Source organism: Heterodontus francisci, chromosome 2 (genome assembly GCF_036365525.1).
Source record: "Heterodontus francisci isolate sHetFra1 chromosome 2, sHetFra1.hap1, whole genome shotgun sequence".
Lineage (NCBI taxonomy): Eukaryota > Metazoa > Chordata > Chondrichthyes > Heterodontiformes > Heterodontidae > Heterodontus > Heterodontus francisci.
Window position 1 is genome coordinate 46,052,261 of NC_090372.1, and position 12,699 is coordinate 46,064,959.

Consider the following 12,699-nt stretch of genomic DNA (forward strand, 5'->3'; position numbering starts at 1 on the left):
AAAGGTGCTATATAAATTTAAGTTTTTCTTTTTTGCTGAAATTGCTGCAGAATCAGAATACTGCCCTTTAAATGCTGTTTTCCATTAATTTTAGCAGCATGACACACACAAAGTACACCTACATTATCTTTTTGATTTTTTTTTTCCTGTGTGAACTCCCAAACAAACAATTACAGGCAGCAGCTGTGTACCATATCATGACTCTCAGTTTCTTGATGAAACAATTGGGGAAATAGAACATTGCAGAATGCTGATAAGATCAAACACATCACTTGATTGTCACGGGATTTCCAGGCAGATAGAACCACTGTAGGAAACACTAGGACAATGTTAACGTACAGATTTTATTTAGCATGATGTATCTGAAGCAAAGCCATCATTTCCTAAACCCTCCCCTTATCTAGTTTTAGCAAAAGTTGGTAACTTTCAAAACTTATACATCTCTACAGATTTCAGGCCCACCTTCCACTCTACAGCAGTCCGACATTTCCAACATAAGTTTTTCTGTGGTGGGAGTCACACTAAAAATGTGGAAAATACCACTCAGCAATGTCTTAAGATGGTATCCACTGGAGTAACCTGTAGGATACATATTTTGTTCTGTGGTATTAAGCCCTGGACCTGTTCTGTTATTAACAGAACACCGAGGCATGGGGTTTTACTTCAGTCAGCATGCCATGGGTGGTGGTGGGGGTTTGCAGGAGAAGGGTGATCAAAGAATGTGAACTACATCAACAAAGAAATATTCACACAAGGCAGCATTCTATATGCTACCAAACTACTGTTATTACAGAATCATCTCTGCTCACTGAAACGTGGAACACTAATTGAAAAATTTGTCTTTTTTACATGCAGCCTCTTTTAGCGTATAAAATTTTTTGCATTTGCTTGTAGCTACTCCATGTTTGGGAGGGTGCAGTCAAAGACTAACTCCCGGAGTAAAATATCTTCATTTCAGACAGTCCACAAAGTAGATAATGAGCAATGACCTGAGAAGTACTATAAGAAAACTAGTGCTTTTCATACTCATGTCAGCATTCGTCCAAACCCTAGTCAAAATTTTATCTGAACAGAAAAATTTGAGTTAACACACAAAACATTTTTCAAATATTTAGTTCATGACAGAAGTTAATTTAACCTCATCAGCCCACAAAACGAATGCAGTTCCAAACCTATTTAGCAGTCAGTTGCCATTAGTTTGGAGGGAGTGCTTCACTTGTGTCACCAGTTGAAGCGAAGAAGCTACAATAGAGAAAACTGAGAGTTGTGCCCTTTTTGAATCTCCCTTCTGAATCGCACATACTTTGTTGACTGTAAACTGTGTTTATTTAGTCACCATTTAATATTTTTACATACTTCCATGAAGTAACTCCCTCCCTTAACTTTCTTTCTCGACTTTTAAGCTTCTCCAATGTTTCCTGAGAATTAATCCTTTTCCATTGATCAGTCTTGCTACTATTTGAAATGCCTTTTCTAGCACAAGCATATCTATTTTGTGGCACGGTGACTAAAACAGTACTTTGGCCAGTGCACTGTAAACATATGTAAAGCCTTTGTGTAACTTGTACACTTACAAGAGTAAATGTGAAGCTGTGCTCTTGGCGCACAGCTTTGCCTGCCAGGAGTGACTCTGGCTGTGGAAGTCAGTGGAGTCCACAGGATTATCTTCCCGTGGACCAAAGATTCTGCAGGCCCCACTAACCCTCATGTCCAAGGTCAAGATGCGCACGCCTGGTGACCAAAGTTCAATGAGAAGCACCAATTCATAAAATACCCCAATGATTCGACTGTTCTAGGTACATATCCGAGCATTCTGTTAAATCTTTATAGTTGGCTTCTGACATTCTCTGGATATAGCAATATTTTCATGCATCATCTGTTTTCACTGCTCTCTCTATTTTTGCATCATTAGCAAATTCGACCAGGTTATAGTTGGCTTTGCAATCATTTATGTAGATTAGAAACAATAGGGTTTCAAGCACTGCTTCTCTTGGATCTTCACACACCCCCTGCCTGCCCCACTGTGACAATACCCATCTCAAATACTCTGCTTTTCTATTATGCAACCTTTAGTTCTGGCAGAGTGATGACAAACCCACCTGTACATCGCCTTCCTACATTAATGTGTTAATCTCTCCCTCTGCTCTCCAGATGCCAGTTGATGGTTGATCCTGAAAATGGACTTGTTGGAGGAACAGCTTAGCGTTGAGGAACTTTCAATTTACGTTTAGAAATAAAGACTTTTATTTTTAAAAAGCATGAGTCAGCAAATAAGATGCTGAGATAGATTAATGCATATTTGTGTCACTGCATGGTGATCAATGAACAGTCTCAGTGCATTTACAAGGTCATTGTGGGAGGCAGTAAAACCAGTAGCAGATCCGGAAACCTGTTGTTCAGCTTACATCAGCTATGATGGGCATTGAGTTTTATATCCAGTTCTGTTGTTGAAAGAAAAAGACTTGCATTTATATAGCCCTTTCATGACTTCAGGATGGCTCAAAGTGTTTTACAGCCAATTAAGTTCTTTAGAAGTGCAGTCTTCTGTTGTAATCCAAGAAATGCAGCAGCCAATTTGTGCTGCAAAATTCCACAAACAGCAATATGATAATAACCAGATTACTTTTGTACTGATATTGGTTCAGAAACTTAACTCATTGGCTCGCAAATGTTGCACAACGGCACTGCAATGTAAAAGCGCTTTGTTTCCTATTTTTAAACCTGTTTCATATACAATCCCAAGTTCTACCCTGTATTCCTGTGACTGTTTTCATTTCTTTACCAATTTCTGTAAGAAATATATAGAAATTGGATAGCAACAAATCGGTTTCACCTCCAGTGAATGCACACCTCCAGCGAATGCTTTTGTCTAATCAATAAAAATAGACCCTCTGTGTACTCTATAACTATACTGCTTAGTTGCCTGATGAGGCTGTGTGAAGTTAAGTGATTGATACAAAGTGCAGAAAAAAAAAACTGGAAACAAGCAACTAGAGGAAACAGTTGCGGTTGGCACTGTTATTTTATTAGTACGAGTATACTGAAACAATAAACTTGTACTGGTATACAGACAATTTCTTTAAAACAAAATTTGTTCAAAGTCTGGATCAAATATTATCATAATAATGAAATAACTTCTAACTAGAAAACCTGCAAGCACCATCAAAGAAAGGGACCATAAAATTCAACAGACCCGAGTGTATCCTACAAATAGACACACCACGATTAGAAAATAGAATATGAATTCTTCCATTTGTATAATTGTTTAAAAAAAGCTAGTGCAAGTACAATATTGTACACTGGAATTACATAGAATACGCACGTGTACGGAAAACGTCCCCCTTTCACAATGAAAGCTCTTAACTATGTATTTATGCACTGAAAAAACTCTCTCATCATCAGTAAGGTGCAAAACATTTTTCCCGCCCCCCATTTTCCTGTGTCTACTGGCCATTGCCATTAGGTGACCACAGCTTAGTCAGTCCATGAAGAAAACAAAAAAGACAATTGCCGCCTCTAATTGATTCTCAATGGAAGACTTAAAACTTTCAATAGGTACTAACAACCAAAAACATTGCAAACTCAGGAGCAGCAGTTCATATCTGGGAACTATTCACAAACTGGCTGCACGTCTAAAAGCCTCTTTGTACAGTACTTCATCCTCGCCACAGCCTGAACAGATCAATCTCCTGGACATTACAAATTAAAATGTACAACTAAATTTAACCTTCAACTTCTCTAATGGTTTTCCCCCCTCAACTATATTACAAGGTATGAAAGTCAAAGCTAATTTAAACAGTATCCGAGCCTTTCAAAAACTGAGTAACCTTCCACCAACATTCAAATCTCCATGTGCAATAGGTTCACGTTACCTGTACTAATCGATATGAGCGAGCCTTAACTGTTAAATCCTTTGAAAGCAGTTTGTTTACAAGGTTTCAACCAGACACAGTGCTACGATGATACGATCAGTAAGGTAACAATATTTGAGGCTAGGTCTGTTAAAAAGAAATTAGGCTTCAGAGTTAGTGAAAGTGCTGCTTCCGGTTACATCAGTGTTCCACATGCACACCAGCCCCATCCCTGAGTAAGAGGTGTGAAAGGATTCTACAGGTCTCTCCAATCATCCTGTCCAGACAAATTAAAAAGGTGTTGTAGGTGGAAATCTCTACTACTATAGGAACAGTCAGCAAATACTTGTAACTGTCTACATACAGGTGGGATTACCCTGACTATCTTTGTGTGAGTTTTTGTTTTATTTTTGTCCACTACAAACTTTTAAAAAATAGCCTGCTGTCAGTTAACTATTGCAAATCAGACTTTGTACAGAGGCACACGGCTGATCTGGTTATAAATGAAAAAGCTTTCCTTGCATTTTGATCCAGCTTTTTTTTTTAAAAAGGAGGCCTGGGACTCAGTTTAAAAAAAAGGCAGCAGTACAATGTTTAGCGAGAAATGCAAATAATATTTTGTCAAATGTAAGCTAAAAGATGTGAACTATCAGACTAAACTTGGCACTTTTAACAAAACGTTATTGCACAAGCAAACAAATTCAGAGAAATAGGCGGTCGGATCGAATGATGTGACCTAGCATTGATCTAGAACTGGAATTCCTACATAAAAACCAACATAAAATAATTAACTGAATCGTTCGCATTGCGCCTATTTCCTGTAGTGTTTCTTCAGCAGATCCAGTCAGTTAAATGAGTCCCTGCTTCCAGGCTGGGGGAAAAAAAAAATCACCTATTTAAATGTATAGTGGTACTGATTCTTTTAGCTAAAATCTCATATGTATCTCTGTACTCTGTTACGCCTCCATTTCAATTACCTCTTACCATCTAGCATTAAGAAAAATAAAAGAATGTGACTGCCCTGAGCAAGTTAATGAAAGGGCTGATGCATTTACTGAGCAGAAACTCCATTTATCATTAGGAACCCAGCACTAACCAAGCAATGTGAATGTGCAATATACTGAAAACCTGCCCAGCTATTTTGGTGCATTGCTGCGAGGTTTAATTATAATGAACTTCTGCGATACTCAAGCCTTTTGTCTCACCACCTCCCCCCTCCCCATTAAAATCTTGAAATAGCTTTGGAATACAATCTTAAAGATGCAAATGCCAGCTACAAGGCAAAAAATTACAGTTTCCAATGCTAAGTTACTTGCACAAATTAAAAAGTTATCACCCACACACACCCCCCTTTGCTCACTTCCAACAGTTTTCTGTTTTGTTTGAGAACCTGTTATGAAACAAAAAAAACTGCAATATCAAAGGAGGCTTTGTTCATTTTAAATACTGCATTTTTGATGAATGACATATGAAGTGTTTTTGTGTTATGTGCTTTGAAAAGCACTGCATGTCAAACTAAAATAATCAAACTTAAGCTCTACTTGAAAATGACTGAGAACAAAGATCAGAATGAGTAAAATCCTGTACAATTTTTAAAAAATCATAAGATAATCACTGGTGTACACTGACATTCATGTGTAACATATAATTAAGTAGTTAAGAAACCTTTTAATTACACTATTTGAAACAATCTTTAATTTTTGAAAGATCTGCTATTGAGGAGCCTGATATCTTTTAAAATGGCAAGTTACTGGAAACATTTATCCTTTTGAGCTGTCCTAAGAGAGATTAATTCAATAGATATGACAGACTTTTGAGTCAACCACTCAACTCAATATCCCATGAAACAACACTGTGGGAAGGTCCCAATGCTAAGGCAGGCCAAACAACGATCGCTACATCTCTTATTTAAATTCCCCTTTTTCAAAAAAAAGGTAGAGAAAAAACACAACAACTGACAGATTCACTGCATGGTTGTTGACTCTCAAGGTGTGCAAATTGCCAAATGCTTTAAAAGTACAACAGTTAAACACTGGATAACCCTAGATTTCTCTTCCAGCTTTAGTTTCAATTCTCTGGGATCTTTTCCCCTCTTTTTGAAGCATTACATTTAAAAAGTGCTTTCTGATCAAGCAGTCTTCAGTGGACTACTGCTACCATACATAATCATTCACACAAGAATCATCACAAATGATTCTCATTCTTCCAAACAACTTGAATCTACAATTCGTTCTAGACTCACATCTTCTAGACATTATTCTTCAGTTTCCTTTTCCTTTAAAGTTCAGTATCTAGTTCTACATGGATGACAGTGTTTACAGATAATACTAAACTTGTCATTTTGGTATGACTTTGAGCATTCAGACCAAGATACCCAGTAAATAAATATTACTGAATTGCAAGTGCTTAAAGACCATCCTGCCACTTTGTTGTGTTGCACAACATTCAAGTGAGCATGGGGAGAAAAGAAAGTGGCACCAATCGTCACTAAATATGAACTGAATTTTAAAAAATTAAAAACAGTACCAGAGAAGACATTAATGGATTCTAATTATGATAGGAATAACCAGGTGAGAATTTTCATAAGAGCATTCAATAAACAGAGACAGTCAGAGCTATGTGGAAAGAACATAGTTACCAGTCTCCTCCTTAACACCATTTGAAATTATTACAACATGTTATTAACAAAAAAACTAAAATAACAAGCAGATAACATGTAAATACTGGGTTTTTTTTCTAGCTTTAAGTCTACAGTACAGTATTATAGATTTAATTTTTTTTTTGAGCTTCTGCTGCTCCCCAAAGTGCCTTCACTTGCCTACGTTGGACCGTCCTTCAATACAAATCTTAACCTCCTGAGGAATGAAGGAAGGCTTGGGAAGATTCAAGGGCTGCTCTTCATCTGTCTTCTCTACTTTTCGTGTTTCAGGAGCTGACCATCTCCTTTTTCTCGTTGGAGGCCTGCCGACCTCTGTTTTGTTGAGCCAGGACCTTGCAGACTGTATTGTAATGGTTTCAGAAAACTTCAGTTTGCCATTTTCTGAGACAACTGGTACACTTCCCTGAACAATCCCGTTCTCTCGCTCCAAGTGCCGGGGCCTGCTCTCAGATATACTATAATTCTTTGGGTGTTTCAACAAGACACCAGTCGAGTCAATAGCCTGTCCTTTCTTTATAGAGCCATTTTTCAGATTTTTCAGTGTAAGAGATATGCAAACGTCACCAACAGAAAGTTTGGAACATGGCAAACCAAAGAGCTGGGAGGTTCTCTCCGGACAACATGATGACCAGCCTTTGCCAAAAACAAAAAAAGGGTGTTCCACTAGAACTTCAACACTGACCTGGAAATCAAATTCAACACAGTAAGTCTTCACCGGTTTAAGTGCAACATACAAAACATGAACTTCATTAATTAGACAAGCCGAATCACTATTAACAGTTGAGAAAAAATGACAATCACTAGTTACAATTTTAGATATCAAAATGAAAGTGACCAAGATGGAATAAAATAACCCATCTCTCTCAATAAGAATTGAATGAAACATGCACATAAGTTCAGAGCGAAAACAAGGAGTCTTTTCTTAATGACACTGTAAGCATCCTTAATGATTATCTCAAATTAATCCCTTCCTTGATTGCCTTTGTAGGCTTCATGAATGCAAAGCAATTATTGAGTATTTGAAAAAGTAAAATCAATTCTACTTATTGGAACAAAAGCACACTAGTTACCCATGGCTTCACCCATTGCTCTGAAAACTGCAGCATTCATGACAGTACCCGGTACTAGCTAAAGAAATAAAAAGCCAAGACAGGTGAAGGAAAGCAGAAACTAAATACATCTGTTCATGGCTTGGATCCAAAGTTTTGACAGTACTCCTCATACGGTTTTCAAGCAGAGTTAGCAATGAATTTGCTTTAGATGATCTACTGATTATACTAAAAATTCTGAAAGATCTTGAAGATGTGGGCATGCAATTATAATGCACCTAGTTACATTTATTTAGCACCTTCAATATGGAAAATATCCTGAGACACTTTACAGAGAGGTGGGAAAAGAGCTAAAATAGATAAATGGGCACAGAGCCAAAGGAATAAGACTAAGATAGAATGTCCAAAAACTCAGTTGGAGAGATTAGTTTTGGAAAAGATTTTAGAAGTGAAGCGAAAAATTGAGAGGGACGGAGATGAAGAAAGCAGGACTGAAGTAAAGGAAGGCTCTTCCAATGGTGGGGTGAAGGAAGAAAGCTTTTGCAACTCAAGCTGAATTGAATTTCTGGATTCTGCACCAACGGTTTTGGTCGGGCTGCTGACAAACACCATAGAGCAGCAAAAACTGTAACCAGGCTTAGTTTGAAAATTCAGCACTTTCAGTAATGACATTTTATGTTAAAACAAATAGCAAAAAATGAATAAGGTACATACAACAGATATCTGCTGGGTGCAAGAAAACATCAAGGTATCAATAGATGCAAGTCCAATGAATATTGCTTCATACGTGGTGGGGACATGACAAAGAAATTCCTCAACTAGTTTATCACTGAAATCTGCAGTCTTTGTAGCAGTACCAACAATTTAACAAGATAGCAATTCGTTGAATAATCTGTAGAGGGAGAGGATTCAACCATCTGGTATTGAAATGAGACCTTTCATTCGTCACTTATACTCTATGACCACCATTCATCAGAATCAAATGGCTTTATACAAAATACAGAAAAGGACAGGGAGGTAAAAGCAAGGTGAAAAAGAAACAAGTGGTGGGAATAAAGAATGGGACATTAAGCTACATTTAACTTTCTTATGCAAAATGGCACCACAAAAAAATACAATAACAGTTGGAAAAATGAATGAGTAACTAAGCATGTAATGCCCAATAAAATAGGATGGGTGACAAGGCAAGTAGATTCAGTATGATTGGCACACAAGCACACAGTGCTATAAAGGGTGGGGGAAAGATGGCATCTATCTCATTACTTTCCTCAAACTGAAGAGGCTACTTTGGTAAGACAACACAGTTCTAATCTAGTGCTTTGAGAGCATTACCTCTCCAGAAACAATTAATTCATGCTGGGGGTGGGAAAAACAACCAATTCTACATCAGAGTATTATGTTTTAAGCATTGCTGGATAGCTCTGCTAACACAGAACAGAGTTGGCCACAAAGTCACCTCTTTAAGGCACTAGTCTAAGTGCCTTGTTGCAAATCTATATCAGTGAGTAGTGCCTGTAACAGATCTTGAGAAATTGCGCTAACTGTTCAAAGAAACCAAAACAAATTTGTTGCGACAACCAGTTGGACAGTAACAGATCATTGGTTAATCAAAAGGGGAACAAGCAACCAGAAAAATACTTCTAATTGCTGATCAATATATTTGTATATTATGTATTTTTGGATGAACTCTAGAACATATTTGTTGTGCTGCAAGAAAGAAAGATGAAAGTGCAGTAAATGAGTTTATATACGTTGCGATAAAGTTAACCAGAATAACAGACAACACCCTCAGATAGCAACCCTCCTCTCCCCTTGTTTTGTGGAAGAAATTTATAGATCTGCTTTTAAACGTTAAGATGATTTTCATATATTAATTTGCATAACATTATTTATTACTAAACATGAGCAATTGGTAGCTTGCTCGGCCATTTGAAGCATTAAGAGCCAATCAGGTAGTGTGAGACTGTAATCATCTGTAGGCCAGAGCGAGCAGAAGTAAGAGGCTTCCTTCCCTCAAGGCTATCAGTAAACCAAAATTGGTTTTTGTAACCATCTGGACGTATTCATGGTTATTTTTCTGGTGCTAGCCACAAATTACAGATTGGTTTCAATTTCAAAACTTGCCACAGCGGAATCTGAACTCATGGCCTGTGGTTTGCTGGTCCAGTATCACAACCACCAGGATACTGTACACGTCCTGCATTTTGAGACATCTTCCAGATATGAATTTGGTTTGGTGAGTGCACCTGTACCTCCATCATGTTTCTGAACACCATTTTATGATGCTGCATAGAAAGCTAATCACCAAAAAAATAAAAATACTTAGTACAGAGAAAACAAGTAAAATTTTGTTATGCCAATGTCTTTTGTTGAATGATAATTTTCTTTGGTTCACTGACTGGAGATCTGACTTTGTATTTTTTTTAAATACATTTTTAAAAGACAAGCTGCCAGCAAAGTCATCCTTTCAGCTTATGGTGATCACTTAGTTTGCTACACTGTATCCTACATTGCAAGGGACTGTGAGGGAAGAGGTGAAATGTTTGCTCAGTCCCCAGCAAGAACCAAGACCAGGAAGTTTAAAGGAACTACCTGTTCTCTCAGCAAGCAGAGAAATACTGTTAACTGCTGTTTGAATGACTGAGTGACTGTCATGTGACAAGCCCCTCACCATCTGTGGTTTTAAGCTGGTGTTTTTCTCTTCAGCAGAGAAGCAACTGGACTCGGACATGAACAGACCTTAACTGGGGGCCCCCTCTCTCTCTCCATTCCAGCTTGAAAGCTTTCAAATCCTGCTTGTTTACTGACCAACTTTGCATACTCCGGCTACAATCAGAAACCCCGTTGGAGGAAATCATCTGCATCACTATCTCCAAGAGACTCACCAAACCAGTCATCTACCGAGGCAAATTGAATGAAACATATAAGATCCCGCGGGGTCTTGGCAGGGTGAATGTGGAAAGGATGCTTCCTCTTGTGTGTGAATCTAGAACTAGGGGTCACTGTTCAAAAAGGGTTCGCCCATTTAAGACAGAGATAAGAAGAATTTTTTTCTCAGAGGGTCATGAGTTTTTGGAACTCTCTTCCTCAAAAGGCAATGGAAACAGAGTCTTTGAATATTTTTATGACAGAGGTAGATTCTTGATAAGCAAGGTTATCGTCCCTAAGTGGGAATGTGGAGTAATCAGTTCAGCCATGATCTTATTGAATGGCGGAGCAGGCTCAGGGGCTGAGTGGCCTACTCCTGCTCCTAATTCGTATGCTTGTATGTATGTACCTCTTCAAACTAAAAGCCTCAGGACCACTGAATTCAGCTAGAAGCCAGCCGAATCACCAAACTCCACAGATTGTATACCTTTTTTATGGAATCGAATTCAACCAATCTACTTTTCCCCGCTCTGTAACCTATTTGTGTGTGTAAAATTCTAGTGCGAGAGAGTGAAAGTAGGCACCTTGTTTATTATTTTATTAGTTCAGTTTAGGTACACTAAAGTACAATTTATTAACTCAAGAAAGCTTATCCAATTGGTTCTGGTTATGATCATAGCAAGTAAGTAATCAAACAGCTACTGAACTGGCCAGTACATTCATTTTAAGAAAGAGTTAAACCTGTTGTGGTCTGATGAGAGTTTTATTTAAATGGAGAACGACTCAGGGTATTACTTAAACGGAGAACGACTGCAGAAATTCGAAGTGCAGAGGGATCTAGGTGTTCTAGTGCAGGAGTCACAAAAGGTTCATATGCAGGTACAGCTGATAATAAAAGACGGCTAATGAAATGCCACCCTTTATTAAGACAGGAATTGAAAATAAAAGTAAGGATGTTATGTTTCAGTTATACAGGGCATTGGTGAGACCACATCTCGAATCCTGTGTGTAGTTTTGGTTTCCTTATTTAAGGAAGGATGTAAATGCGTTGGGGGCAGTTGAGAGGTGGTTTACTGGACTGATACCTGGAATGAGCGGGTTGTCTTACGAGGAGAGGTTGGACAGACTGGGCTTGTTTTCACTGGAGTTTAGAAGAGTAAGGGGAGACTTGATTGAAGTATATAAGATCCTGAAAGGTTTTGACAAGGTGGATGTGGAAAGGATGTTTCCTCTTGTGGGTGAGTCCAGAACTAGGGGGCACTATTTTAAAATTAGGGGTGGCCCTTTTAGGACAGAGATGAGGAGAAACTTTTTCTCTGAGGGTGTGCGACTTTGGAATTCTGCCTCAGAAGGTGGTGGAGGTGGGGTCATTGAATATTTTTTTTTAAAAGGTGCAGGTAGATAGATTCTGGTTAGGCGAGGGAATCAAGGGTTATCGGGAGTAGATGGGAGTGTGGAATTCGAAACACAATCAGATCAGCCATAATCTTCTTGAATGGCGGAGCAGGCTCGAGGGGCCGAATGGCCTACTTCTGCTCCTGATTCGTATGTATGCAAGAGGGAAAAGAGGGAAGCCCTTCAACCTCTCCTCACTTGACCGTAACAATCTGCCAAGATCAATTTGCTTTCCCAATATTAAATACTCTGTTCTCATGACATTTATGTCATCTCTGATGAAACTTTTGTCACCTACCTAATGTTTTCCTATGTGGCTCAATCCCAAATTTTGTCTGACAATGGTTCTGTGAAACCTTGGCATGTTTTACTATGTTAAAAGCACTATATAAATGCAAGGTGTTGTTGTAGAAGCCTTCAGGAGTCACCACTGTCGCATGAGTAACAGACTGAAATGCAAATTGAGGCAGGGAGAGGGGGGAAACGCGGGGCAGGGGTGGAGGGCAGGGAGGAGTGGTAATGGCAAGGCCTGAGCAAGTGAGAGCGTGGTGGATCTACTTAAGTTATGTGTATAGTTATACCCTAGTATAGTAAGCTGCAATTTATATGCATAATTAGGCTGCAGAGGAATAGCCCTACTCCGTTCAAATCAACTCAAGATCCTCTGTTGAAGCACAGGGAGAAAAGAACTGAACTCCAGAGGTGAGGTGAGAGTAACTGCCCTTGACATCAAGGCAGCATTTGACCGAGTATGGCATCAAGGAGCCCTAGCAAAACTGGAGTCAATGGGAATCAGGGAGAAAACTTTCCGCTGGTTGGAGTCATACCTAGCAAAAATGAAGATGGTTGTGGTTGTTGGTCAATCATCTCAGCTCCA

At 38.7% G+C, this 12,699-nt stretch overlaps 1 protein-coding gene across 7 annotated transcripts in view; it reads right to left on the minus strand.

Moving 5' to 3' along the window:
• Positions 1–5,174: 5,174 nt before the first annotated feature.
• Positions 5,175–12,699, minus strand: part of atxn1a (ataxin 1a) — a 389,870-nt gene continuing 382,345 nt past the window's right edge. For all 7 annotated transcript variants that reach the window (XM_068057805.1, XM_068057797.1, XM_068057777.1 and 4 more), the window contains one exon: positions 5,175–7,192. In XM_068057805.1, coding sequence (XP_067913906.1) covers positions 6,662–7,192 — 531 coding nt within the window. In that variant the 3' untranslated portion in view covers positions 5,175–6,661. The remainder of the gene's footprint in view (positions 7,193–12,699) is intronic.